Raw genomic sequence first — 24,828 nt, 5'->3', positions numbered from 1 at the left:
AACCCCTCTGCATCAGGCACAGCTTTAGGGAAAAAAGATCCATGCCTTACCCCTTACCTTCAGCTGCTGATGCTCCTCAAGGCTTTACTGCTGTGGCTCCCCTGAAAAGAAAAATCTTTCATATTTTTTGGTGCCTCCAACAAGTGCTGTTCGGAGAGCAAGGAGAGCCCATAGAAAGCTTGCAGCCACCCAGAAACCAAGGCACATACACACAGCCCCTGGGAGCTGCTACTGAGTAAGGCACCTCATAACCTCCTTGAAGACACTTGCCTAAGCAGCATTCTTGGCAGTGAAGCTGAGCTTCGAATTCCAACACTGGAATAACCTGATGGGGTCTGGGATGCAAGCGCTGTTTCGGATGGGACGTCGGGAACTCTTTCTTGTCATCTTCAAACTGCCTTCAAGAATTAACAGGAGGTTGTATTATGGCAGAGCCACCTCCTGCCATCTCCCTGCAAGGGAAGTGCCAAATGATGGGCAGTGTCCACACAGTGCCCGTTTTGAGCCATTGCGCTTTTACTGCTCCCTCCATGCTGAGGTAGGGAGGTTGTACACAGGAATGCTGTTTTCGGGGGTGATGTCTATCTGTGTGGTGAAATGCACATGCCATGAGATGGAGCTGCTGCTCTGGTAAAGGTTCCTTATGAAGCTGCAAGAGTTAGGGGATTTTTTTTTCCGCTTTCCTGAAGGTAGGGAGCAGGAGTTACTCACATGAGTCCCGTCTGCCCTTGCCAGTGCTGCCACAGCCTGACACAGCCCTGACAGCCACCTCCTGGGGCTGAGCCCACTCCGCCTTCCCACGCCACCCAGTGTGTCTTGCCCTCTGAGACAGGACAAACACACATTTCCCTTTGTTTTCAGCTCCACACCTAGTTTTTTTCTTTGCATGGTGAAGGGCTGGCTACTCATCTGTAATTCAAAAGAAAGCAATGACTCACTAGACTACAGCACTTTCCAAGACAAAGTATTTCATGCATTTCGCAGGCACGCTAGCCTGCATTATGAAATAACCTCTATTTGTGGCACATATTCTCCCCATCGCCACATCCTTTGCAAAACCAGAGGGCTGGGATTTCTATCCTGCACAGGCACCGAGCGCAGAAAGGGAATTTGTGCTTAAATCACGTATTTGCATTGTATGAGGAATGCAAAATGCCATATCCCCGTGTAACTTTGAAAACCTGGCTCGGTACCCGCTGGCGTTAACCCAGCCTTGTGGTGTTAACAGCGTGTTTTAATTAAAAGGTAACAAAAATCTAAAGTCTCATTTTTGCCGATAAGTTTCCAAGTGCCAGGGAAGGGGGCTCAGGAGCAAGTGGAGCTCCCAGCCCCTTGCATCCCCATATCCACCTCATGGGACATTGTGAGCAGTCACTGGAGCTGCAGCCCCTGGTTTCCCCAAGAGCAGCAGGGGAGTGGGATTGCAAAAGGGCATCATAAAAACAGTCTCCACTGCTTTAGAGCTGCATCCTCCATTCCTGAGCCAGATGAGGGACAGTATCTGCAGTTGTCTCTTCTCCCTGGGTTGGGATGGTATTTCTGATACCCATGTTTCCATCCGTCAGTGCCTGTCCCTGCAGCCTGTCTGATCCTGTCTGTCTTGTGCCCCACAGGAGACTGGAGACAGCGGATCTCTCAAAGTCGTGCACTTTGGGCTGGTGTGACTGAGCTGCCAAAGCAAAGTAGGAGAAACTTCTTCACCAAGGTGGTAAAGTTCACAGAAAGTCCTTCAGCGAACTTCCAGCCAGCCCTGCGTCTGACCTATAGCAGGAGATGAAAAACTGGGCTTAGAAAATAGTCTGCCCTTAGGCCTCTGAACTATTTCTGAGTTAGCACAGACGTGTCCATGCACAAACTGCTCCATGTCTGCTTACGGAGGGCAATTTGGTGACATTTTCATCCTGTCATTCGAAAACATCAAAAAAGCGAGTAGTTGCAGCTCCCCTTTTACCATACAAATGCAATGCTGAAAAATTTGGGGGTGGTTCTTGGATGAATCCATAAACTTCTCAGAAGAAAGTCTGTAATTCTCTGTGCATTATATATTTTAACAATCTTCACTTGGAAGCAGATTTGAATTTCCACTTAAGGCTCTGAAAACCGTCCTGTTGAGATACCAGCAGATAACATCTTCACTCAGGATACCTCTGTGAAAGAGCAGCCTTTCACAGTCGGCAGCATTTTTCAAAGAATGCTCTCAATTTTCATATCTAGATATATCATCTTAGTTGAATAACCATTATTTTGCCTTGAAAAAAAGATGTGGAGCCTCTTAAACATCATTCCATTGGAGTCCAGATTTTAATCTGCCTCCTCTAACCACGAAGAGAGAATTCACTGAGAAGGTAACGTAACCTGTTTCAGCCCTCCGGTTTTTTTCTGTCAGTGAAGAGAGGGGCAAGCATCGCTGCAGGTCTTTCTTCCCACCATTTGATTGGGTGCAGCATGTACTGATGCAGATTTTTGAGTTCTACCATAGGCATGCATGTGGGTTAAGCTGGAGTTTTTGGGAGCAATGGATGGTTGCAACCCAAAGCCGGTGAGCTTCTTGAAATCGGTTTTGTATGATGAACAAATCTGTACGATGAATGGACTGAAAATAAAAGCACAATGTAAAAAAATCAACCAAACAACACAAGCCATTAGAAATATTTTATTAACAAATGTTCTGCATTTAGCCAAATAAAATATTTGTGCTCCCTGTCATTTCCCCTGTGAGCCAGAATCCTGCTGAATTTCTGGTCCACGACAGGCGATTTTGATCGCGCCTGAAAAGCTCCCAACCCATTTCGGCGCTTCATCCCAACCAGCACCTTTCCATGAGTATATTTGAAGGAGTCTTTTTGTTTTGTGGTTTGAATGGAGAAAATGGGCTGCAATGTGTAGAGTTTTGTACACTCAACAAGCGAAAATTAATAGAGCTTTGAAACAGAGCAGGCTGCTGCACCAGCTCCCTGTGCAGAGCCGTGCCTGCAATGGCAGTGCTTCATGTGGCACTGGGAAAGGAACACACCTTTAATGTCCTATGGATTTATATTTAATTTCTGGAAAACACACGGTGCAAGGATGGACCACAGCAACTGGGCACTTGTTCTGCATAAGATGCTGCGATGCACTGCTTCGCCGTACAGCTATTTTGCTGAATTGCAGCCATATTTCTGTCAGTACAAGTGATGGTCTATATGAGGGATTAATCTGACACCAGACAGTGATTCTTAATCCTTCAGTATATCATAATCTATTTACTTTGCATGCTAAGAGGATTTCAGCTTAAAAATATACAGGAAGTGATACTAGAAATGTACATAAGATCCAGAATGCTGTTTCCTAAAATCACAGGTTTTCATTAAAAAAAATCCTCTCATGGCTTTCTTGGAAAAGTCCTGTCTGTCCTGGAAAAAAAAAGGAAGTGTTGAATAGGGATTTAACTGGAAATACACATATGGTTTCCTTCAGCTTCAGCTCTCTGACCATTTTCACCCTCCTCCTTCCCCGCAGCTTTTTGTGCTGTACCATACGACATGAAAGAAGAGCTCTCCAGTATAGCAGGTTCCTCGGCTGGGAGTTACATTGACAGATTTTTACTGACAAATTCAAAACAGGTTTGGAAACAATGTGGGAATTTATGTGCATTAATTGCTACTCAAAGTGCATGAATTAGCAGTGACTGGCTAACGTAGAGGTCAGCACAGGGAAAGCCACAAATGGTCAAGTGCAATGGCTCCTGATTTGGCTGGGATCATCTGTTTTCTTTGCACCTTGCCAGAAAGGCTGCCTTTAAAATAACTGTAGTCAGTCATGTTAGTGGGTACAGCTCCTGAAATTTACAATTTATAGGATTTTTTTAATAATAATTTAATTCATGCTCAGCCATAACACTTCGTGACCCCAAAGCACATCCTGCACCCACCCTGGCCAGCAGCAACCCTGCCCAGCCTCTGCCCACCTCTGCCCAGCCATGTACCTCTAAGGGCGTTCAAATCATCGCCTGTCACAGCTCCCTACCACAAGCAGAGGGTTCAGGAGCAAAGCTTTACAAGCAGGGGCTCTACTCAGAGCAAATACTTCAGTAACAGCAAATAGATCTTAAATTATTTCAGGTCCATGAGCACCAACATAAAAACTTATTGACAGCCCAAGCTGGGTCATATTCTTCCCCTCTGCCCCTCCTTTCCCCCTTCTTCCCCTCAAAGTCGTGGCCCTGGACTTACAGGCAGGAAAGCACCAAATGCCTTTGGAGCAGGCACTCTGTGCAGAGGCAGCTGCCGCACTCAGGCGAGAGGCAGGAGCTTCACCGGGCTTGAGCCAGGTAACCCGGCATCGCAGCACCAGCCCCTGGGCCGCTGGCAGCACCGTGGTCCAGCAGCAAACGCTCTTCAAGAAACAAAGCCCCTAATAGTAGCCATGGACCCAGCAGCGTTCCTGTTGCAGACGCGAGGCACCCGTCACCCAGGCAGCCCGTTCACAACCAGGCTGCCCAAAGAAAGCCTCGCGATCCCGCCGGCGCCTGCTCACAGAGCCGGGCACCGGCAGCCAGCGCTGCCCTACCTGCCAAGACTTGTGCTCTGGGTGGCAGCGCCTCTTCCAGCCTCAGGGAAGCCCACAGTGGAAGATGTCTGCTCCGCCACCCAAGTCCTGGCTAGCAAAATGGGGGGGTGCTGGGGCCCCCCTAATCTGGGCATGACCCTCCCTGTCCCATGCTCGCCTACCAGCGGGCACAAGTCATGTCTTGCCCATGCTGCTGGCACCCACCCATGGGTGGTGGAGGGAGGATGAGACCTGACCGCGCTTGGCTCTCCAAAGGGCATCGCTCTGGTTAGTCACCGTGCGGTTTTTTCCGGGGGGGTTCTACCTGATGTAAGAGGAAAGAAAAAAGCAGGTTTAGTTGTTTTCCAGCAAACCGGCTGTTCCTGATGGAGCTGTGCATATCGACCTTTGCAGAAACTCCAGGGCTGAGAGAAATGCAACAAAAAAAAAAAAAGAAAAATGAAGCCAGGCAGTGAGGGCAAAGCCATTATTTGATGTGATCTCAAAGAGTCTCCTCTGTGCCCCTGCCGCCAGCTGGGCTCAGCGACTGGCCCCGCTGCCGTGCTCCAGGTCTGCACCAGTGGGACAGGAAAAAAGCCCACCTTGTGGTGTGGGGGATGCTGGAGAAGCCACCAGGCTGCAGCAGTGGGTGCTGCTGGGTGCCCAAAGCAGGAGGATTTTGTCCTGGGGGACACGAGCACCCCTTGGAGTCCCAAACCGCGAAGCAGACCCCGAGCCCAGCCGAGCTGTGGGGCACTGGATGGAGAGGTTTAGGACCATATCCCCAAAAATGAAGCTTAGGCTCCCCTCTTGGCTGTGTGTCTCAGCAGCACTGATTTACTGCATTTTAAAGAAACACAGTTCATAAGGAAGGTGCAGTGTGTGGGATGGGTGTTACATACCTGCTGGCTCCTGTCTCTCAGGTGCTCACTAAACCTGGGAGGGCAACTTGGGTTCACTTTGTGCTCAGCACAGATTTATAGGGTTTTTTTACAGCTCCAGAAGGGCTGTGAATAACTTTTTCCCTTTAAATGAAGGGCTTGGGGATGCATAGGTTGGTGGCATTGTTTGATACACATAGATGTACAACAATATACTTAAATACATGTGTGTGTGTGTGCACATAATATATAAACACACACACACGCATATATATATGCACTTGAGACAGCATGGAAAAGAACCATTTAAAGAAAAATCACCTAAAATCGACTCAGCTGTACCCATCCCCTCCCAGCTCTCTGCTGCACCATGTGGGTGCTGGAGGCTATTGGTCACCCCCTGCCTTGGGGCTGTGCTGTGGCTGTGACCCTGGAAGGATGCACAGAGCTTGTGGCTCCTGGGGCTGACCCCCCTACTTTTCCCACTGCAGCCCATTTCCCAGCAGCCGCGGCAGCACATTCCCAGCCTTATTCGCACTCCACCGGGATGCCCAGGGGGATACAGGGAGGTGCAAACCCTGCCCAGAGGAGCACACTGGTACCTCCACACCAGGGATAGGGGCACACGGCCCGGCCCCAGAGCTCCCGGCTGCAGTGGGCACTGCTGCAAAACCACAGGGAGGAGGAAGGGAATTTGGGGATGCTCCACACTCACACACTGGTGCAGCAATGGCCCAAGCAGGGTAGCAGCGGTCCCCTCGGCCCTGGTCCCATGAGAGTGGGAACAGCCCAGCGCCAGCAGACAGCCTCCAACAACTGCAGGAAGGTCTGGGGAGAAGAAAAGGGGGAAGATTGTCATGAGAGATATTTCATCTCCTCTCTTCCCAGCTGGATCACAGCCGGCAGCAGCTGAGGAGGGAAATGCCCAGAGCCAGGGCTGGAAGCTTGGATGCCGAGCATCCCTCCCTGCACCTGCCTGCACAGGGGGTCAGAGGTCTGTCTGCATGGTTGTATGTCTGAGTGGTCCTTGCACCCCACCACCCCCCCAGGTCTGCCCGTGGGTCCCAAGTTACCAGGGCTGCCCCACTGGATGCAGGGGAATTGCTGTTTTAGGCACCATTTGTGCTTCCCATGGGTCCCACCAGCACCGCAGTGCAGCAATAAATCAGTAACCAATTAACAGCATCAATTAACATCAAAGCAGGTCCCCAGCCCACACCTGCAGAGGCAGCAGTGGGTCTCTCCTCCAGAGCACTCACAAACTCATCACACACACACCCCCCCCATCCTGCTGGGACCCACCGGGAAGTATTTCCCAGGGAAGGAAGTTTCCTGGGGAAGAGGAGGTGGCGGGTGGGAGGAAGGAGAACAGGACACCACCACGTTTATTAGTTTGGATTTTATTGGGGTGGGGAAAGAAGGGGGGAGGAGGAGGTTGCCTTACAGTTGTAGGGGTAAGTGTGGGGTTATGGCATCAAAATTCACACGTACACGGTCCCTCTCCTGCTATGGGGCAAAGCTGCTGGAAAGCCTCAACCTGCAGCGGGTGGGCAGCTGGGCACACAGGGCTGCAGCCCGGACCCATGGAAACGCACCAACCAACAGAAGGGGCTAATAAAAACCACCCCGCCAAACCAAAATCACACCCCCAAGAAGTCATGCCCCAAAAGCACAACCCCAAAGCAGAGCCGCTTTCCCCTGCAACTCCACCCCTACAAAACAAACCAAAACTTTCACTTTCAGCTGCTTTTTTGTCTTTTCTTGTTTATTATTTTTTTATTATTTTTTCCAAAAGTTCCAGGTGTTTTTGGTCTGCAGGTTGCGGATCACCTGGGCAGCCCTTCCCTCCCCCTTTGCCTCCCCTTGGGCTGCTCCCCCCCCAACACACACCCCAGCCCCGGGACGGCACGGCCGAGCTCGTGCGGAGCCCTCGAGGATGGACGGAGGACACGAGACAGGGAAAGATTCGTTTTTGGGGGGAAAAAAATTAAAATTAAAAAAAAAAAAAGGAATTTTTTTAAAGTTCTGCTCCATGTTAGACTCTAGATAAACGCCAACCCGACAGCATCAACTAAAAATAATCGTGGTCACTGGAACGGACCTAGTATTTACATCGTTCCCGCCGCTCCCAGCGGCAAGAGGCTGTACAGGACCGGCGAGCCGGGGGCTCCCGCACCCGGAGGGGGGTGTGAGGGTCCCCACTTGAATTTGGGGGGGCACCGGCAGGGCAGGAGCCAGCCTGCGCCTCTGCCCGGGGGGCAGCAGGGGAGACGCTCGGCTTTGTATTATTATTCTTTTTTAAACTCCTCTTCTGTTGCGTTTAAAAAAATAATAATTATAATAAACCCGCTGGAGGGGCGCAGAAAGCAAATAAATATCAGTCAGTAGAGATGGGGGTGGCAGGACCCCCACCCTGGGGCATCACCACTGCAAATGAAGAGGGGAGAGGAGGAGACGGAGGAAGAGCTGAAGCCAGAGTCCTGCCCGGGAGGTGGTGGGAAGACCCTGGGCGAGGGGTCCATGGCTGCTTGGAGGGGACGATGGTCAGCCCCTCACAAGACCTGGAAGCGCCAGGACGCCTGGTCCTTGTAGTCGAGGCAGTCGGGGGAGTTGAAGTTGAGCTTCCAGGAGGCAGCGGCGGCAGCAGCAGGCTCCTTGTAGTCCAGGCAGTCGGAGGAGTTGAAGGGCAGCCCGGTGCTGCCGTAACCCTGATGGTGGTGGTGATGGTGATGATGGTGGTGGTGGCCCGAGCTCTGGCTCAGCGGGTGGTGGTGATGGTGGCCGGGCACTGAGGAGGGCCCCATGGGGCTGAGCTGGTGGGGATGGTGGTGGGAGTGCATGGGCGCCAGGTAGGAGCTGCAATCCACGCCTCCGAAATAGGATGAGGAGGGCGGCGCGGGGTAACCCTGCCCGTACCCCCCGCCTTGGCCATAGGACACGGGGTAGCTGGCGGAGGCAGCGGCAGCAGCGGGGCCGGCGCGTTGCATGCAGGATGCGGCGGCCGGTGGCAGGGGCTCAGGCACCGTCACCCCTGCTGGTGCCGCGCCAGGAGAGATGGACGCCGGGCTCCAGATGGACGATGCCGGGGCGCTGAGAGATGCCGGGGCACCCGCCGGGGCTGACGAGGCCGAGCTGGAGGAGGAAGAGGAGGCTGAGCTGGAGGCCGCGGCCGGCGGCGTGAACTGCCCGCTGCTCTCCGAACCCGAGCTCTCGCGAGCCGGCGAGGATTTCTTCTTGGCCGGACGGCTCTTGGCCCCGCCGCCGCTCTGCTGCTGCTGCCGGCACTTGGCACGGCGGTTCTTGAACCAGACCTGGGGAGGCAAAATGGAGTGCAATGGGATGAGCAGCAGGGCGAGGAGGGGGCCAGAGGCTGCTGCCAGAGGCCCTCCACTTGCCCTGCCGCCCCTCCTCACCCCGGCAGCACACAACCAACCTCACCCCAGCTCCAGTTCTCCCAGCACACACACCCAGCCATTAGCACCGCTCACGCCCGCACCCCATAAAAACTCCGCCTCTGACCGGCACCCGGTCGCCCTGCATCCTGCGCAAGCACAGGTGCCCGGGGACAGCAGCCGGGGAGTCCCAGCTCATGCGTGTTCCCAGCACCATGATAAAATATAGGTTTAGGGGACAGATCCTGTGCAGGTTGCTGCCTGCATATCCCACCCCGCTGGGCTTCACCATGCAGGGAGCAGTGCTGGAGGGAGCACCCCTGGAAGCACCCAGGAGTGGGGCTGCTACATCCTGGGGCAGATGGAGTGGCGCAGAGAAATATTAATAACAAGAAAATTAATAAGAGGATAAGAAAGAAAAACAAAAGCCCCCCTTTGCCTGAATGCCCCCAAGGCGGGACAGACAAGTGGCCGGGAGTTCACACACATTCCACCTCCAAGGAAACAGGGACGAGCCTGGAGCGAGAGCTGGGTTCAAGTGGCGCCAGCCGACCCGGGATGCCCCACATCCCCCCAACCCAGCTCAACAGGTCCCTTACCTGGACTCGGGATTCGGGCAGGTTGATCTTCAGGGCAACCTCCTCCCGCATGAAGATGTCGGGGTACCGGGTCTTGGCGAAGAGTGCCTCCAGCACGTCCAGCTGCGAGCGGGTGAAGGTGGTGCGCTCCCGCCGCTGCTTCCGCGGGGTGGCTGGGGACGAGCATCACCACGCCGGTCACACCGGGCCCCACACACCTCCCGCAGCCCCGGGCATGGCTGCAGCCCCGGCACCCCGCAGGAGAAGGGCCGGGGAAGCATCCCTGCCTCCCACCCCGAGGAACCGCGGTGCCCCCCGCACAGCTCGGCCCCGCGGCAGCGGGCACTGCCCTGCTGCAGGCACAACAGTCTGCACACGGCTGAGGAACGGGCAGGCCCGGCCCCGGGGGGAGCACCGGGGAAATTTCGTTGTGTCGAAGTGAATCTACTTTTTTTGTTGCTTTAAAGCTTTTCTAGCCTTAAAAATCCCCGCCGGAACGAAGAAGCCCCAGGAATGAGGGGAAATTCAGCCGAACCCGATGCTGTCCCCCCCGCCTTGCTGTCCCCAGCCAGGGGTGCGGGCAAATGGGAGCACCCACCCCACAGCCCACCCCAAACACTACCGGGAAGGAGCTTCTCCCCACCGCTGGAGCAGGGGGTGCACCGGGGAGGGTGGAGAGGTCCGCAGCGCCGGCACTCACCGGGGTACCCCACGGAGGGATGCAGCAGGTCCATGGCGGGGCCCGTCAGCCCCAGCCCGTTCATGCCGTAAGGGGGCTGTTTAAGGTACGACATCATGCTAAAAGCCGGGCAGGTTTCCTCCAAAGTCCCGCAGAAAAAAGAAATAATTATAATAATAATAAAAAAAAAAAAAAAAAAGAAAAAATCAAAAGTGTGGGGAGGGGGAAAGGAGGGGGAAAAAAAAAAGCCCCAACAAAAAGAACCCCCGAAAAAAACCCAAACAAGAGGCAAAAAACTGTAAAAGCCAAAAATAATTTCAAAACGAAGAAACGAAGCACAACATTGGCGTAAAGGAGTTTGTTTCGTTCCGTCCCGCCGTCACCGCCGCGAGGTCCTCAAGCGATCGCAGCAAAGGAATAGGGGGAAAAAAAGGAAGAAAAAAATAAAACAACGAGGATCGGGAAACAAAAAGTCTGATTTCTTCCCCGCGCAGAAGCGAGGCCGGAGCGCCTGGGGAGAGAGCGGAGAGAGGCGGGTTAGGGGTCCGGCCGCCCCGAGTCCTGCCGATGGGCGCCCCGGGGGCTCGGCGGCCGCAGCGCTGCTCGCACCCGGCGCGGGGGTCCCGGCCGGCGGCCTTGAGTTGTGAATTTTATTAGTGATATTATCAGTAGTATTTTGTTGCAAACGAAAGCGCGTTGCGTCCAAGCGCCGAGAGGCAACAGTGCCCGGCGATGGGGAGAGATAAAGCAATTATTTAAAAAGATAATTGGATTAGGAATCAAAAGGAGGTACTAGAGGAGGGAAGTATAATTAATTTAAAAGCGAGCAGACGGGGACGTTTTAATTAGAAATGGATAAGAGTTAAAAAGGGGAAAAGCGCGTAGGCACCCGAGCGGGCGCCGGGACGGCGGCGGGGCCCGGCCCCGGGCTGGGGGGCTCCGGCAGAGCCGGAGCGAGAGACAGGCGGGACCCGGAGGCCGCCGGCTGGGAGGCAGCGGCCGGGCTCGGTGGCAAAAAGCGGCAGATAAACGCGAAGGGGAGGAAGGGGCGGAGAGACCCCGTGCGGCCCCGCCGAGCCCCGGGGACGGCCCCCGCTGCCGAGGCCGGGACCCGCCCGAGGGCACCGCGGGCAGCCCGGCCCGGCCCGGCCAGTGAGGGTGGGTGCGGGGGTAAGTTTTGGGTGAGGGTGAGGAGCACCCCTCGGCAGGCCGGGACCGGGCGCAGGGCGAGCGGCAGCGCCGTAACCCGGCGTTGCATAACTTTGCCGGTGAGCGCGCCGGAGCGGGACGGTCCCGGGCGGCGAAAGAGTGGAAAAGGAGGGGAAATGAAGGGGGAAAAGAAGAGAGAAAAGACGAAAACCCCGGGGCAGCCGCATCCCGGCCGTGCCCCCCCCCCATTATCCCCCATCGCACACTCACAGACACAAGCACCCCAGGTGCGGGTGGCGGTGCCGCGGGGCCGCTCCGCTCCGTCCCGCCGCCGGCCGCCCCGTCGGGGAGCGCGGATCGAGCCGCACCGTCCCGCCTCACCTGCGCGGCCACCTGCGGAGCGGCGGGGGCTGTGCGCGAGGCAGGGCGGAGCGGGCGGGGGGCGCGGAGGGGGCGGGCGGGGGGGCGGGCTGGGGAGGGGGCCGGGGGGGCAATGCCCGAGGCCGAGACGCGCACCCCCAACTTGCCGGTGCGCCCCGCGTTACCTTGCCGGCGGCCCGCGCTGTCGGGGCGATGGAGCCGCGGCCCTGATGAGGATTGATCACCTACCCCCGGCCCTACCCTTGTATGTGCGCGCAAAGCATCTGCGTAACCAGCCCGGCGCCAATCCCCGGCCGCTCCCCGCCTGACTGACAGCCGCCCGGGCAATGGCAGCGCAGGGCGACGGCTCCCTCCGCGCCCCCCCCCCCGCCCCGCGCCACTCCGCGCTCCCCCGCGCACCCGCCGCCGGCGCGCCCGACCCGGCCCCGGCGGTGCGGAGAGCGAGTGGCGGAGCACAGAGGGTGGAGCGGGGAGGGGGGTGAGCGAGCAGGACCCCGCGTAACCTCCGCGGAGGGGATGGGAGCGGGTGGGAATCGTCAGAGAAGTTGTGCTGGGGGAGCTGCTCCGCGCCCGCGCAGTTCTGCCCCTTCCCCCGGCAGCCCGCTGCGCTGCTCCGTGCCCGCCGTCAGAGGGACCGCGGAAAAGTTTCGGCGGCCGCGTGGGCCGGAGCGGAGGGCGCTGCTGGAGGCGGGGATGGTGTAGGGAGCAGCGGAGAGCGGCGGGGAGCCGGGGGAAGCGGGGTCCCGGCCCCCCCCCCCGGTGTCTAGAGACTCGCCCAAACTTTGTGCTTTACAATAAGAATACAGAGACAGCGGCCGCACCTTTCCCCGCGAGTCCCGGGTTCAGCGGCTGCTCCGCGCCAAGGGGGGACCCGGGAGCGGCCGGGAGCTGGGCCGGGTCGGGGGGGACGGGACGGGACGGCACTCACCGCTCCGCACCCCTCCGAGTAGCCCGACTCTTCCCGCAGCGGCGGCGACAGCGGAGCGCCGCGGCCGGTGCGCGGAGCTGGGGAGAACGCGGAGCGTAGCGCTGCAGCCGCGCGGGCGGCGGAGCGGCCCTGGACCTCTAACGAGGGCTCCGGTGCGCGGCTTTTGTTGGTCTCCCCAAATCAACTCCCTCTAATTGCAGTGGGAGCTGAAAGCGAGCTAATGTTCAAAGGCGCTGCCCGCCGGCCACACCAAAGCGCGGGTTTCCTCCTTCCCCCCCATTTTCCTTTTTTTTTTCCCTTCTTTTCCCCTTTTTCCCGGGACAGGAGGGAACCGTCTAATCCGGGCGGGAGGGTGACGATGGGCCGAGGGGGGCAGAGAAAAGGAGGTTTACAAGCTCCTCCGCTCGCCCACAGAAGTCAGCGACACGGGCACTTCTCCCCTCAACAAAGGCGCCGCGGCCCATTCACAAAAAGCAAAGGGAGGAGGACGAGGGAGGAGGAATGATTTAGGGGGGCAGTTCCCCTCCCTCCAATCCCCCCGTTTTGCCCCCGTCCAGCCGGGGCAGTTCCCGGCCGGGCTGCGCTCCCCCCGCCGCCGTCCCATGATTTCGCCCGCCGGGGCGGCCCCGGTCCTGGCGGGCAGCGGCCGCCCCCCTGGGCTCCCTCCCCACACCGGGAGATCTGTGCCCCCCCAAACACACTCACAACCACCGCGGCTGCCCAGCACCCCCCCGCCCCCCGCGGGCGCCTCCCCGCCGGCTCGGCCGGGGCTGCGGGCAGGGCGGGCGCGGGGCTCACCGCCCCCCGAGAGGTCGGTCCCAGCTCACTCCGGCCCCCCCGTCCCGTCCCCTCCGCCGGACGGAGCTGCGCCCTCCCCGCTGCGCCCAGGTAAGGTCGGGGCTGCGGGCGGGCGGGGGGCTGGGCTGCGGTTGCGGTGGGGGCAAGGGGGACAGCTCGGGCCGGACACGGGGCGGGGGGGCTCTTGCGGCCCGATCCCGGGATGGGAGCAGAAGGGACACAGACACACACCTATTTTTCCCTCAACCCGGGGACTGAGTTACTTTTCTCGCTGTAAAGACAGACAAGCACCGGCCCTGGGGCATGAGGGGGTGATGTGCGCCCGCGACCCCCCCTTCACTCCCGGGGGCAGCCCCAAGGTTCGGGATCAGCAGCTCCTGGTGCCCACCTGGCAGGCAGCGCCGCGGTCTTTGCTGCTCTCCAGTCTCCGCTCCCCTCCGCTGCCCTCCGCGGCCGCGGAGCTCTAGGAGCGCGCCTCCCCCCCGTCCCCAGCATCTGTATTTTTGTGATTAGGCCGAGGGTCACGCCGGAGCCGGCGGCGGGGCGCTCCCCGCATCCCCCTCAACTTCTCACGGGATCAAAGCCACCAGCGGGAACCGGCAAAACCCCCCGGCCCGGCGGCCGCTCGCTCAAGGCCGGGCGCCCCCTCCTCCCGGGTGACGTTGTAGTGGGCTCGGGTCGCAGCTGCACCCGGAGCCGCCAGCGATGTTGGGGTCGGGGGGTACCTCCCGGGCGGCAGCAGGGTTTGGGCTCCCTTCGGCCCCGCTCCCCGCGGGTGCGCTCCTTGCGCGGCCGCGGCTTTGCCCGCGCATCCCCCGCGCCGGCCGGCATCGGCCCCGCCGCGAAAAGTTTTACCTCCCCCTCCGCGAGTTGCGTTTTATCAAAAGCAAACGAAAAACTTTTCCCTCTGGTGGGTTTCGTTGCGTTGGCGAAGCGGCGGCGGCCGGGGCGGGCCGGGGCGGCGGGTCCCGCTGCCCCCCGCGGGTCGGGCCCTTCTCGGGGTCCGGGACCCCCTCCCCGGCCGGCGCAGGAGGAATGGAGGGAGGGATGAAGGAGTATCCCAGGTAAAGAGGAAAGCAGCAGTTTACGGTAAGAAAGATTCGGTTTTTATTGAAAATCTTATATATGACTCGGTATTGTAATAAATAAACGAGACGAGCTCCACGAAGGGACGATGCGAGCGCGGGACACGCGTGGGGACACACGGCGGGGGACGGGGGGGGGGGGGCGGCCGCGTGGGGGACGCGGCCCGGGCGCAATAAATAACGCGGAGCGGCGGCCCGGGCCCGCGGAGGACGCGGGGGGAGGCACCGGGCCGGGCCGGGCCGGGCCGGCCTCTGCCCCGAGCCGGTCCCTGCCGCTCCCCGGGCTCTGCGCTGACTCCGGCGGAGGAACCCCCCGAGCAAAGCAGAGCGGCTCAGCTCTGCTCCCGGGGAAATGTAAAACTGCTGAAATAAAACACTGGTAAATACAGCACATTTTTAATAATAATAACTGGGGTGGATCGGACCTAACTATAAAATGTAGGTAGCTTATTAAGTATTACATATGGCAGGACTAGATGAAACCATTCCCAATGATATTTTTTTTTTTCCTATATCCCCCTCTCTAATCCTATTACGACAAAAACATATTTATTTCAAAACTCAGCCCTCCTCCAGCTACAGCAACCAGGACAGACTTTCTTTCTTCTGCTCCTCCGCACATCTCCGGCATCGCCGCACACCCGGGGTCTCGGCGATTTCGTTTCAAAGCCTTTCGGCAGGAGAGCTGAGCCCACACGGAAACCCTGGCACAACGCGAGTTCGCTTGAGTGGAAACCAAAAAACAACGGAGCGGGGCCCGGCGCAGCCTAGATCTGGCCTAAGAAAATGGAAAAAGTTTTAATTTTTTTTTTTTTTCCTTTTCAAAACATCTTTTTTTTTTTCTCTTTTTCTTTTTTTTTTTTTTTTCTTTCCAGTCTCGTGTCGGCATTTTAAAAACATAAGAAAGAGCCGCGCTGCGATTTCGCCACCGCCGCGGGAAGGCCGCTCACTGGAGGACGCATTTCTCTTCTTTCTTGGCCATCTTGCCTTTGTTTTGCTCGAGAGTCCTCTCCAAATGCTCGTCCTCTTCCTCGGCCCTGCGGAGAGAGGCGGCGGGAGGCGCGGTGAGAGGCTGCGTGGCCGCAACGAGATCCGGCCACGGCCACGGCGCCCTCGGACTCGTCCCAAACTTCCCGTGGGGAAGGGGACCGCCCCCCCACCCCGTTCGTTCTCCCGACTCACTGCTTCTCCTGGGCGTCCAGGTCCCTGACCAGCGCGTCCCGTTTGTTAACGAGAATAACGAGTTCGTCCAGCAGAAGCTGCTCTCGCCTCTTCTGCGCCTCCGTCTTCTGCCAGTCTGCGGGAGAAAACCGAAACACACACACACCGGTCAGGGGCTGCCGGGGCCCGGCGCCGCTGCGGCGGGGAGCCCGACACGGTACAGCCCGGTACGACCCGGCCCGGCGGTGCCGCTCTCCCCAGCGGGCACTACCGCAAAGCCAGGCACAACCCACCGGCGTTTTGCCTCCCTGTCACCCGGCCTGGGGGAGCTCAGAGGCGACTTTGGGGTTGTTTGGGTTCCCTCTCCCTTTTTTTGTTTTGTTTTTTTTTGTATTATATATTATTGTTGCTATTATTATTATTACTACTACTATTATTATCATCATCAACAACTTTGCCTTTCACGACTGTTTTTCCTGGACGGGCACCGACATTTACCAAGTTTCCCCTCCTAGGAGCAAAGCCCCGTTTCCCTGCATCCCGGCTCTCTTCTTCGCTAATTCCTCGCTTGCTCTGAGCAGCCGGAGGAATCTCACACTGAGCACCATATGCTTCGCAGTAACTTTAAAAGCAGGTATCAGTTAATTAGCATTTTCCGCTTTGAAGTAAAAATACACTTGCTACAAAGTAGCGCGGGGCCCACTCCCCCCCGGCGCTGGCCCGCAGCGGAGCCCGGGGCCGCCCCGCTTTTCCCGAAGGGATTTTTCCCGGCCCCGCACGCCGCAGCCCCCCGGGGCCGCCCCGCAGCCTCCGGCCCTCCAGCCGGTCCGTAAGGGCTTGTCGCTGTCAGTCAAGCCCCGGCCTTCCCCGCCTCCCTCATTAAGAAGGTAAACAATGAAAAGCAGGAGCAGGAGATGATGAGAGAGATAGCAGGACAAATGAGGAGCGGGAGGGAAAGAGGACACCGGCTCCAAAAAAACCCACCACCGGGAGAAGCCGTCGCCACCGGCCCGGCGGTGTCCCCCCGCCCTTCCCCTTCCTCCTTCTCCTTCTCCTCCTCCTCCTCCTCCTCGCCGGCTGCGCTTCCCGAAGGCGAAGGGGAGAGAGGGTGCAGTCCTTTTGGCTTTCTCCCCGCGCTCTCCATTGCCCTGGGCGATCATGTTAAAACTCACATGGCTGGTGCTTATTCAGATAACCCGAACAATGCTCACCACCGGTTACCATGTGAATCTTCACAAACCCCGCAAGAATGCGGTGGTTCAAATCCCCCTGACCCCCCTCCAAAGCCAAATTTATTCAAGACAGCAAACTGCTCAGAAGCTGTATGAAAGCAAGTAGTGCTGGAGGGAATTCAGCCTTGTATTTACAAATTAAAAATTAGATGCATCATCATGCAATAAAGGTTGGAAGAGCGGCAGAGAGGCAGGAATGTGTAACCGCTTTTATCGCGCCCTCGCCGTCCGCCTGGGCCCACGAGTGAGTGACGAGTCCCCACGCACGCAGGGAAGACCCCCACTGACACGTGTGTGCGGGCACACTCGGGAGAGGAGAACACGCATGGAAGCCTCTCGCAAGTGGGGAGCCCTTCCCTGAGCATCGGCCTGGCTGGGAACTGCCAAAACTTCCCAGGAGTTTTTCTCCTCTTCTCTTTCTTTTCCTCCTTTTTCTCCTTATTTTCCTTTCTCTCCTTCCTTTTCTTCCTCTTTTTCTCTTTTAAATGTATTGCTTCCCGTTGCTAAGGAAATGATTTTCCAGGTGTGCTCAGATTAGAACTGAAGCTACCAGCCAAAATCACGGGTAATCTAAGCCATTTCTCCTGCGACAAAGCTGCTTTAATTTGGGTAGCAGCCTTTTAGGTGCTAATTCTCAAGGCAGTTTCTCAAGTTCCACCGCTGCTTGCCCCTTTGCTCCTTAGGGGACGGCTCCTTCGGTTTAACCCGTTTAAAACACACCGCTCTGCACCTCTGCAAGCCTGAGCTTCCCAAAACCGGAGGGTCTCCCCCACAGATATAAAGCCCCTGTGCGTGCAACGCAATCAGCGTGACAAAACCCTCTTGCGAAGGGCAACAGCAGCGAGGCAGGCAAAAAAGGAGGAGGGACATGGTAGAGAATTTCACCGGGGTTTGCTGCCTGCAGACGTGGTCCCCAACTTTCAGGTTAACTTTTCTCCTGCTTTTGCTGATGCTCGTGAGGAGACTCGGGCTCCCCAGCACATTTGGGCACATGAAGCTCTAGATGAAAAGGGACCTGAAACCCACTGCCTCTACCTGGACTTGATTTAATTATTTTGCAACTTTGACGGTTTTCACTTGGGTGAAAAACTCTGATTTTTAAAACTAACTTTTGCTTTCTCTCTCTTTTCCTTTCTCTCTTTTCTTTCTTTTCCTTTCTTTTTTTTTTCCTTTTTCTTTCCTTTTTTCTTTCCTTTTTCTTTCTTTTCTCTATCTTTCTCTCTCTCTCTCTTTCTTTCCTTCATCCCCTACTTCTGCTGTTTCAGCAGCAATTTTAGCTTTCGAAACAGCAAACACCAGTTAAAATACTTCAGTACAAGTTCTGCTCAGTCCTTTACTGTTTTTCTCTGTTAAGTCCCTTTCTAAGCACGGTGGTTTCTGTTGTCCCATCCTGTAGCCCCATGGGGTAAATAACGTCATATTAGGACTTCACGGAACAAACCCGGGCTTTTTTGTTCCTGCATTTGCTTATTATTAGTGTTGAAATAAACTATGGGAAAACTTGCTGGCAGAAATATTCCCTTGCATTTTTATTTTGTTTCCTAGAAAAGGTGCCTGATTCCACACCCACACCCCCCCTGCCCCCCAAATAAATACAGTCAAGTAGCAACTGGTTAAAAGGAGAACTAGTGCAAAGTATTCAAATAACGTTTTCTATGAGACTACATTGCAATTTTGTTTTATCCAACAAAATACTGCTGGGCAGCACTTTCAGGAAGCATCCCCATGTTTAAAAAAGCAACTGTGATCAAGTTTGATTCCTACCTGTTGTGCCTTTTAAGCCAGGATTACCTATAGCACCTGTCACATACAGTTACCCAGGCTGACTGCAGCTCTGGGAAGCTACAATATGGGCTGTGATTAATTTGAAGATTTCAGAATAATACTGTTATAAAAGCTACACTCTGGACAAAAATTGGATTAAGCTCTGAAGCTGTATATGAGCTAAAAGTGTTGAAAGCTAAAGCCCCCGTGCCACCGCTCACGACGGGCAGTTTAAAATGACAGTTTGCTAAATTCACGTTAAAGTAGAAATGTTTTCAATTATTCATCTTCATTGACTTCATATTGTCTTTTTTACCCCCACCCTCTCCGCTTAAACTGATAATTACTTTGAGCAAACAGGCAGCTGGTTCCCATAGAAATGCTTTAATAGAAATGGTCGAAAGTTCTCGTAGTAAAACCTTCAGCCTCGCCACTATAATAAATAAGCTCGGCACTTTGATGAAAATTAACACTAGTTTTGTAAAGAGCACATTGGGGGATTGCAGTCAGGTCTTATCTTTAGTTCCAGTCAACTAGCAATCCTGAAAGAGTTTGCATCATCATCAGAGCAGGCCATTTGATAGGATTCTGCTGCTGAACCTAATCAATCTATGGAATACTGTGGCTGCGCGGTGTAACAAAGCTAAAATAGATTTACAAATGGGGTTTTAGAGGATAAGCTCCTCCACAGGATTACATATTGATTTTAAATATAAAAAGCTTATCATATAAACCATAACTACAAAAATAGTGAACCTATGCATAAATCCTTTTAGAAGAGCACCCACTTCAAACTATAAGCCAAGAATAAATCAAGATGTACAAAATCCGAAAGAAGATCCATTTCTTGGGCAGAAAATGAACACACCACCCCAAGGTGTGCAAAAATGAACTTATCTTTTCTAAGGAGGCATTAAATCTTGAATGAAAAAAATAAAAAAGGAGCGAGAGGAAAGGTAGTTGGAAGTATGGCATCCCACCGCAGACGTGGCAAAAATCAGCCTCTGAATTGCAGCACATTGTTTACAGGGGTCGGCTCCCAGACAGCCAAAATGCCTTCCGATGGGTGCAGGTTAAAACAAACCAGTAACCTGTATTTTCTTTGGCCTATCAGGCAGGGATTTCAGGCCTCGCTTGGTCGGAGCAGTCTCGGCAGCAGAAAGAGAGGAACACTTTCTAGCTGGAAGAAGGCAGTGCCGTAACTCTCTCTCTTATCTCTACGGCTAAACAGGGTGGGGGAAATAAAAGTATGCCTTTTTCTACCACCCTCGGTCATTCATGTGTTCCGCGTGAAGTGCCGTGACACTCCAAAAGGCCATTCAGCTGCCTATGCCTCCATTTTAGCAGTGGCTAAGAGGACACCGTCTCCACATCACTGAACATTATAACGGTCAGCACCTCCAGACGCCAGCACTGCCACACGCTGCCTGCGCAGGCAGGGCAGGCCGGCCGCCAATAAACCGCCTTTATCTGCCATCAGCAGGCTGCTACCTTTTGCAAGGCTCTCTCTTTCTCTTGTTTTCCCCCTTTCCTGTCATCAACCAGCAAAGTAAATTGGTTGATAGATTTTTAAACAGCACAGTCACGCGTGGAAGAGTTACAGCAATTTACCAAAACAGTAATTATCACCTTTCAAAGACTTTTCCCTTTTTTTAAGTTCCAGTTTGGGTTGGTGCATTCTACCTTCCTTTTGGACAAACAAATCCATCCTGTCCCGTCATATATAGATTTTTTCTCCTTGCCCATATATTTCAGGTTTGGAATTGATGCCGGTAAAAGTGAGATCTGTATTTTCAACTCCTTGACGGAGCCCAAGCGCTCACTAGCAATCAGCTAAATGGCCTCGGAGCACTGTTCAGGCAGCCCATGCTTCTTTGGGGAAATAATATTATAAATGGCGTGGTTTTACTGGTGATTCCCAAAAAGTGCATCTTGGCACCCCGGCGCATGTTGGGGACAGAAAGCGATACACTGCTGACACACACACCAAGAAGCGAGGTGTCGCAAATGTGTATTTTGGGGTTTTGCAGGCATTTTCTCGGGAGAGTTTCTCCTTTAATATGTTTTTTGGGTAAAAGCGGATAGCTGCTAAAATAATCTTATTGAGGGTTAAAATGTTAAATGTGGACTTTGTCGTATAAATAATAATAAAAAAAAATCACCAATCTCCAGCACTTTTGTTTTCTCCCTAAACCCCTGTTTATGATGTCATCAGTAGCACACACAGAAATAAAGAAATTGAAAAAAAAGAGGACTTTCTTTGCTTTTGGCATCTCTTTCTAAACTTACAAGAAGAAATTAAAAAAGGAGAGATTTTTATTCAAGTCAGTGTGTGAATGGCATAGGCTGCAAGACATTCAAAGGCTGCTGTTAGGACGTTCCAAGACAGTAAAAGGAAGTAAAATGCAATTAAACATTGAAATTTTGGATTTAAATACAGTATCTCTTAGCTCCTCTCTGGTTTTAAAGTATTTTGTGTTTTATATATTTAACTAGTATGATTCCCAATTAATCTGGCTTGTCTCTGCACAAAGCAATGTGTGTATTTGGCTCAAGTTTATCCAAGAATACAGTGAAAAGTAGCCTTAAGCAAAAAATATATCCACAGACGGAGAGATATGAAAAAGCTACCTGAAACCTGCTGCTTTTTCCTACAAACTTATGCTCCCAGTGAAGTCTCCAAACTAATTAGAATTGATTTATTATGGATCAGGTACCTTATCAGGTGAAGAAAGAAATTACCATGGACAGTCAAAGGGTTGAGAGGTCAATACAGAATAGCAAAATCAATTTGCATTGATTAGACAAAAGGTCCATTTTACAGAGCCCAAAGGATTAACTTTAAAGCAAACATCTTTGAACTATAAGACAGCGTTTGTGACTGAGAGGTATAAGCGGTGCAGCATTAGAAAACACTTAAGATATTTAAATAAGAAAATAATGCAAGCAATGGTTTAAGCTATCTGGATGTTTATTTTTTATTATGAATCATCCCCAGGATTATTGTACAATTCACTTGAAAGCCCTATGGAAAGGATGCAATTGTTTCATTTATCCCACGTGTCAATCTTCCCATGAGTTTTCATTCAGGTAAGGTGACTAAACTCGGGAGAGTTGCAGAGAAGGGAGAAAATCTGTGCAAAGGATCGCACTAATCCTGGTGTTGCTTGCGATGAAATATTTACTTGGCAAACGTATGAGACCTTTTTTTTTCCCAGTGAGATACTGTTGTAACCCAGATCTGAAACACTAAGAGGAAGAAGGCTCCCTTCTGTGGGTCACCCCTTCCATTTTCTGCGGCACTGAAAGCAGCTCAATGCCGCAGGAAAGCCAGGAGAACACGACTGCAACAAAAATAATAAACCCTGGACAAATGTTCTTTACGTCCTCATCACTTTGTTTTTAAAGTTTATTCCAAGGAGACAATATTTCTTTGTCCCATATATGGAGACTTTTCTTTTTCTCCCCCTGAATACAACTTAAGAATGGGATTGCAGACCCAGCATATTTCCTGCATGCTATCACTTGAAGTGATGTAAATATCAACATTAATTCTTAACTGGGCTTCAGAAAAGCCTCCCTGCTTGGTATATTCAGGTAGCCACCTTCGGCAGCAAGTATTTTCCTTCCCTCAGTACCCAGCGTTGCTCTTACCTTCAATAGCAAGCATTGCTCTTAGCTCCCGGTTCAGCAGTTCGTAGCGCCTTTCTAGGTCATGTTCTTTTTCCCTAGGCAAGTTGCAAAAGTTCATCAATATGTTAATTACTAAATCATTAAACACTTAAAAGAACCTTTAACTCACATTGATTTTAGGACTCGCAACCGACTTTTCTCTTTAACTTTAAGCTACTCCAAACAAATGATACACAAACTTAAAACCTTGCTCAGGTGGCATATTCAGTCACAGGGCTTTTTCATTTTCTGTAATGTCGGCTTTAATTCCATCAGTTTAACTCTGTTGTGCTACAAGACGTAATTATTTATTATTCATCCTTGGAAGCGGCTGTTGTGGAATGTCCTAAGTGTAAAACATTCCCCCGGATCCAATGAACAAATTCCAGCATCAGCCCATTCACCAAGATACTATGACACTGGAAGTATTACCCTATATACATTCTGCCCTAATGAATAATGAAAATTAGACACGGGATTAGAAAGTTTAATATTTTGAAGGTAGAATCTTCTGTCAAGTTCAGACACGGCAAGAAATTCATGAGCACAGGCTCTTCCCAGGGAAGTATGCAGGCATCTACACTAGGTGGCATTACTGAAAGAAATATAATCAAACTGAAAGGACCTGGAAAAGAAGCACTGAGGGCAAAATGCCTCTAAAAACGAGCAGCATCTCCCCCCTTCCTCCCTGGTGCTAGCGAAAAAGTTTATTTGTCCTTACTTTGCAGTATCAGTGGTATCATCACACTGTGACTGATTCACTAATATCCTTCCAGCAGTCCAGTGCTGCTGAACTACCAATGATGGGATTGAGGATTTCTGCAAAGCAGGTAGTGACTCAGATTTTGCTCTCTCTCCAGTCTTCACCTGTCACATCTGAGGCACAATCCAAATCTATTTGTGCGTTTCTAAAATGTAATTTTATTCTACTGCTGGGCCTTTGAAAATGCGACTGTGCTTAGTATCTCTTTATTTTTTTTGTTTTTCACAGCTCTGGCTAATCTTGTGTCAGTGCATGCTTCTCATTTTCAAGTCTGAAATATGAGAAAAACAAGTTACTCCGTGAGTTCCACAAAGCATCCACACTACTTGCTTTTGAGGGAATATTTTTGAAGTCTAATGGGAAGTGAGCAAATAAGTTTTGCATCTATCTGATGGGTAAATATTCCAGTAAATCATCCTTCTGTAAATACATGTGTCCATCCATACTTACAGAAGAGAAAGCTGGTTCATTCGTCTTATTAAGGCATTCTTCTTATTAACCAGCATGAACCATTCCTGCATCATAGCTTCTTCTTCTTCTGTGTTTCTTCCTGCAATCAAAAGAATTTCATTACTTATGTGGCATTTCACAAATCGAACTACATATTTCATGTTACATATTGGATGCATTGGAGCATTGGTCTCCAATACCATTGAGCATTACCAGGCATGCTCTCAAATGGCAAAAATACCCTATGACTACAAGTCCTGCTGCACAATCCTGCTTGCTCCATAAATAAATCTCTGAAAGCAGCTGATCTTCAGCATCTATTTTAGTGTTCTTTATCAAGCTCATATCCTAACCCAAATAAACACCTTTTTAAAAGTACTGTATCTTTTAAATTCTCCCCAAAGAGCTATATCGTTGCGATGTTCCCAATGAAAAAACCCTTGCTGCTCAAAGATGCCTGGTCATCACAGGCTTCCAAACACAGAAACAATCCTCGTGGGCAAGATCCACTCCACCCATGCAAGCCCAGCACAGTCAGGATGACGTGGTAGGGATCAAAGTAGTGGTAGAGGAGATGGTAATCCTGAACCCTTGGCCAAGGCACGGGCACCTGCTCAGCTTCTCTGTGCTTATGGCCACTCTTCCAGACAATGAGCTGTAAAGAGCTGCTCCTCTTCTCAACCTGCTATTGAAGGGAGCGTCTGCACAAATACAAACGATTTGGGGGCCTGGATGCCTAAGGGTCCCTGTATGTGTATGCATAGACAAGCATCGCTTTTCCCAGCCAATGTCCCTCACTGCCTCCTAGGCAGGACGAGGACCTTCATAGCCTACCTGCAGGCAGTGTTATGCTCTACCAGTCTCTGTAAGACTTTCTGTTACCACCTCTGCACCATCAGGCCACGTGGGGGAAAGGCAGACAAGCAGCTCCTGACTGTCCTTTGCACATAGCAGGGTCATTCAGCCGAATTCCACTTTCCCTGAGCTCGAGACTAAGAGAAACTTCATCAAAGTCCTATGTGGAGACTGTGCCTCTGTGGTGACCTGCCACTCTCATCTCTCAATTTGAGCTGAGGAGCAAAGATTACATGATCCTCATTGAATTCTGAAACTCACATGTTTCTTATGGTTGAATTAATCTGGAAAGAAACCTGGAATAGTGGCAAAGGAGCATGAGCTGGGTCTTCTGAGTACTGCCCCCAGCGTCGGCACTGCTTCACTGAGATACTGTGGGCAGATCTCTGAGAAGTTTCAGTGCCTGTGTGTGTAACATGGGGGTAATCACCTGTACCCATCCTGCAAGGGTGCTAAAAGTTAATTCTCTGATGTTTGCAAAGTGTTTTGAAATCTCTAATGCAAGGTGCTGTAAGCTCGGGGAAGCTATCTTA

General features: G+C 52.8%; 3 protein-coding genes across 23 annotated transcripts in view; 1 reads left to right on the top strand and 2 right to left on the bottom strand.

The window, feature by feature from the left end:
• WDPCP (WD repeat containing planar cell polarity effector) overlaps window positions 1-2,633 on the top strand; it is a 154,979-nt gene extending 152,346 nt beyond the window's left edge. For all 5 annotated transcript variants that reach the window (XM_030489182.1, XM_030489184.1, XM_030489186.1 and 2 more), the window contains one exon: window positions 1,614-2,633. In XM_030489182.1, the coding sequence (XP_030345042.1) occupies window positions 1,614-1,664 (51 nt within the window). In that variant the 3' untranslated portion in view covers window positions 1,665-2,633. The remainder of the gene's footprint in view (window positions 1-1,613) is intronic.
• Window positions 2,634-7,152: 4,519 nt separating this feature from the next.
• OTX1 (orthodenticle homeobox 1) lies at window positions 7,153-11,800 on the bottom strand. Of its 2 annotated transcripts, none has more exons than XM_030489899.1 (4): window positions 11,752-11,800; window positions 10,079-10,568; window positions 9,400-9,551; window positions 7,153-8,719 (listed from the first exon to the last, which is right to left on the bottom strand). In XM_030489899.1, exons 2-4 carry the CDS (start codon window positions 10,173-10,175, stop codon window positions 7,961-7,963), a joined length of 1,008 nt encoding a protein of 335 aa, XP_030345759.1. In that variant the 5' UTR covers window positions 10,176-10,568; window positions 11,752-11,800; the 3' UTR covers window positions 7,153-7,960. The 2 variants fall into 2 exon arrangements, with proteins under 2 accessions (XP_030345759.1, XP_030345760.1); XM_030489900.1 differs by having other exon boundaries at window positions 11,477-11,793.
• A 2,596-nt stretch (window positions 11,801-14,396) lies between these two features.
• EHBP1 (EH domain binding protein 1) overlaps window positions 14,397-24,828 on the bottom strand; it is a 225,460-nt gene continuing 215,028 nt past the window's right edge. For 14 of the 16 annotated variants that reach the window (XM_030489115.1, XM_030489118.2, XM_030489120.2 and 11 more), the window contains 4 exons: window positions 23,441-23,540; window positions 22,210-22,283; window positions 15,581-15,695; window positions 14,779-15,435 (listed from right to left, as the gene is read on the bottom strand). In XM_030489115.1, coding sequence (XP_030344975.1) covers window positions 15,345-15,435; window positions 15,581-15,695; window positions 22,210-22,283; window positions 23,441-23,540 — 380 coding nt within the window. In that variant the 3' untranslated portion in view covers window positions 14,779-15,344. Of the gene's footprint in view, window positions 15,436-15,580; window positions 15,696-22,209; window positions 22,284-23,440; window positions 23,541-24,828 lie in introns of all 16 variants that reach the window. The other 2 variants (XM_030489114.2, XM_030489130.2) reach the window with 1 other exon arrangement.

The sequence above is a fragment of the Strigops habroptila genome, chromosome 6, assembly GCF_004027225.2.
Source record: "Strigops habroptila isolate Jane chromosome 6, bStrHab1.2.pri, whole genome shotgun sequence".
NCBI classification, from domain to species: Eukaryota; Metazoa; Chordata; class Aves; order Psittaciformes; family Psittacidae; genus Strigops; species Strigops habroptila.
Note: the sequence above shows the minus strand (reverse complement) of the source record. Positions and strands in the feature narration are given on the sequence as shown.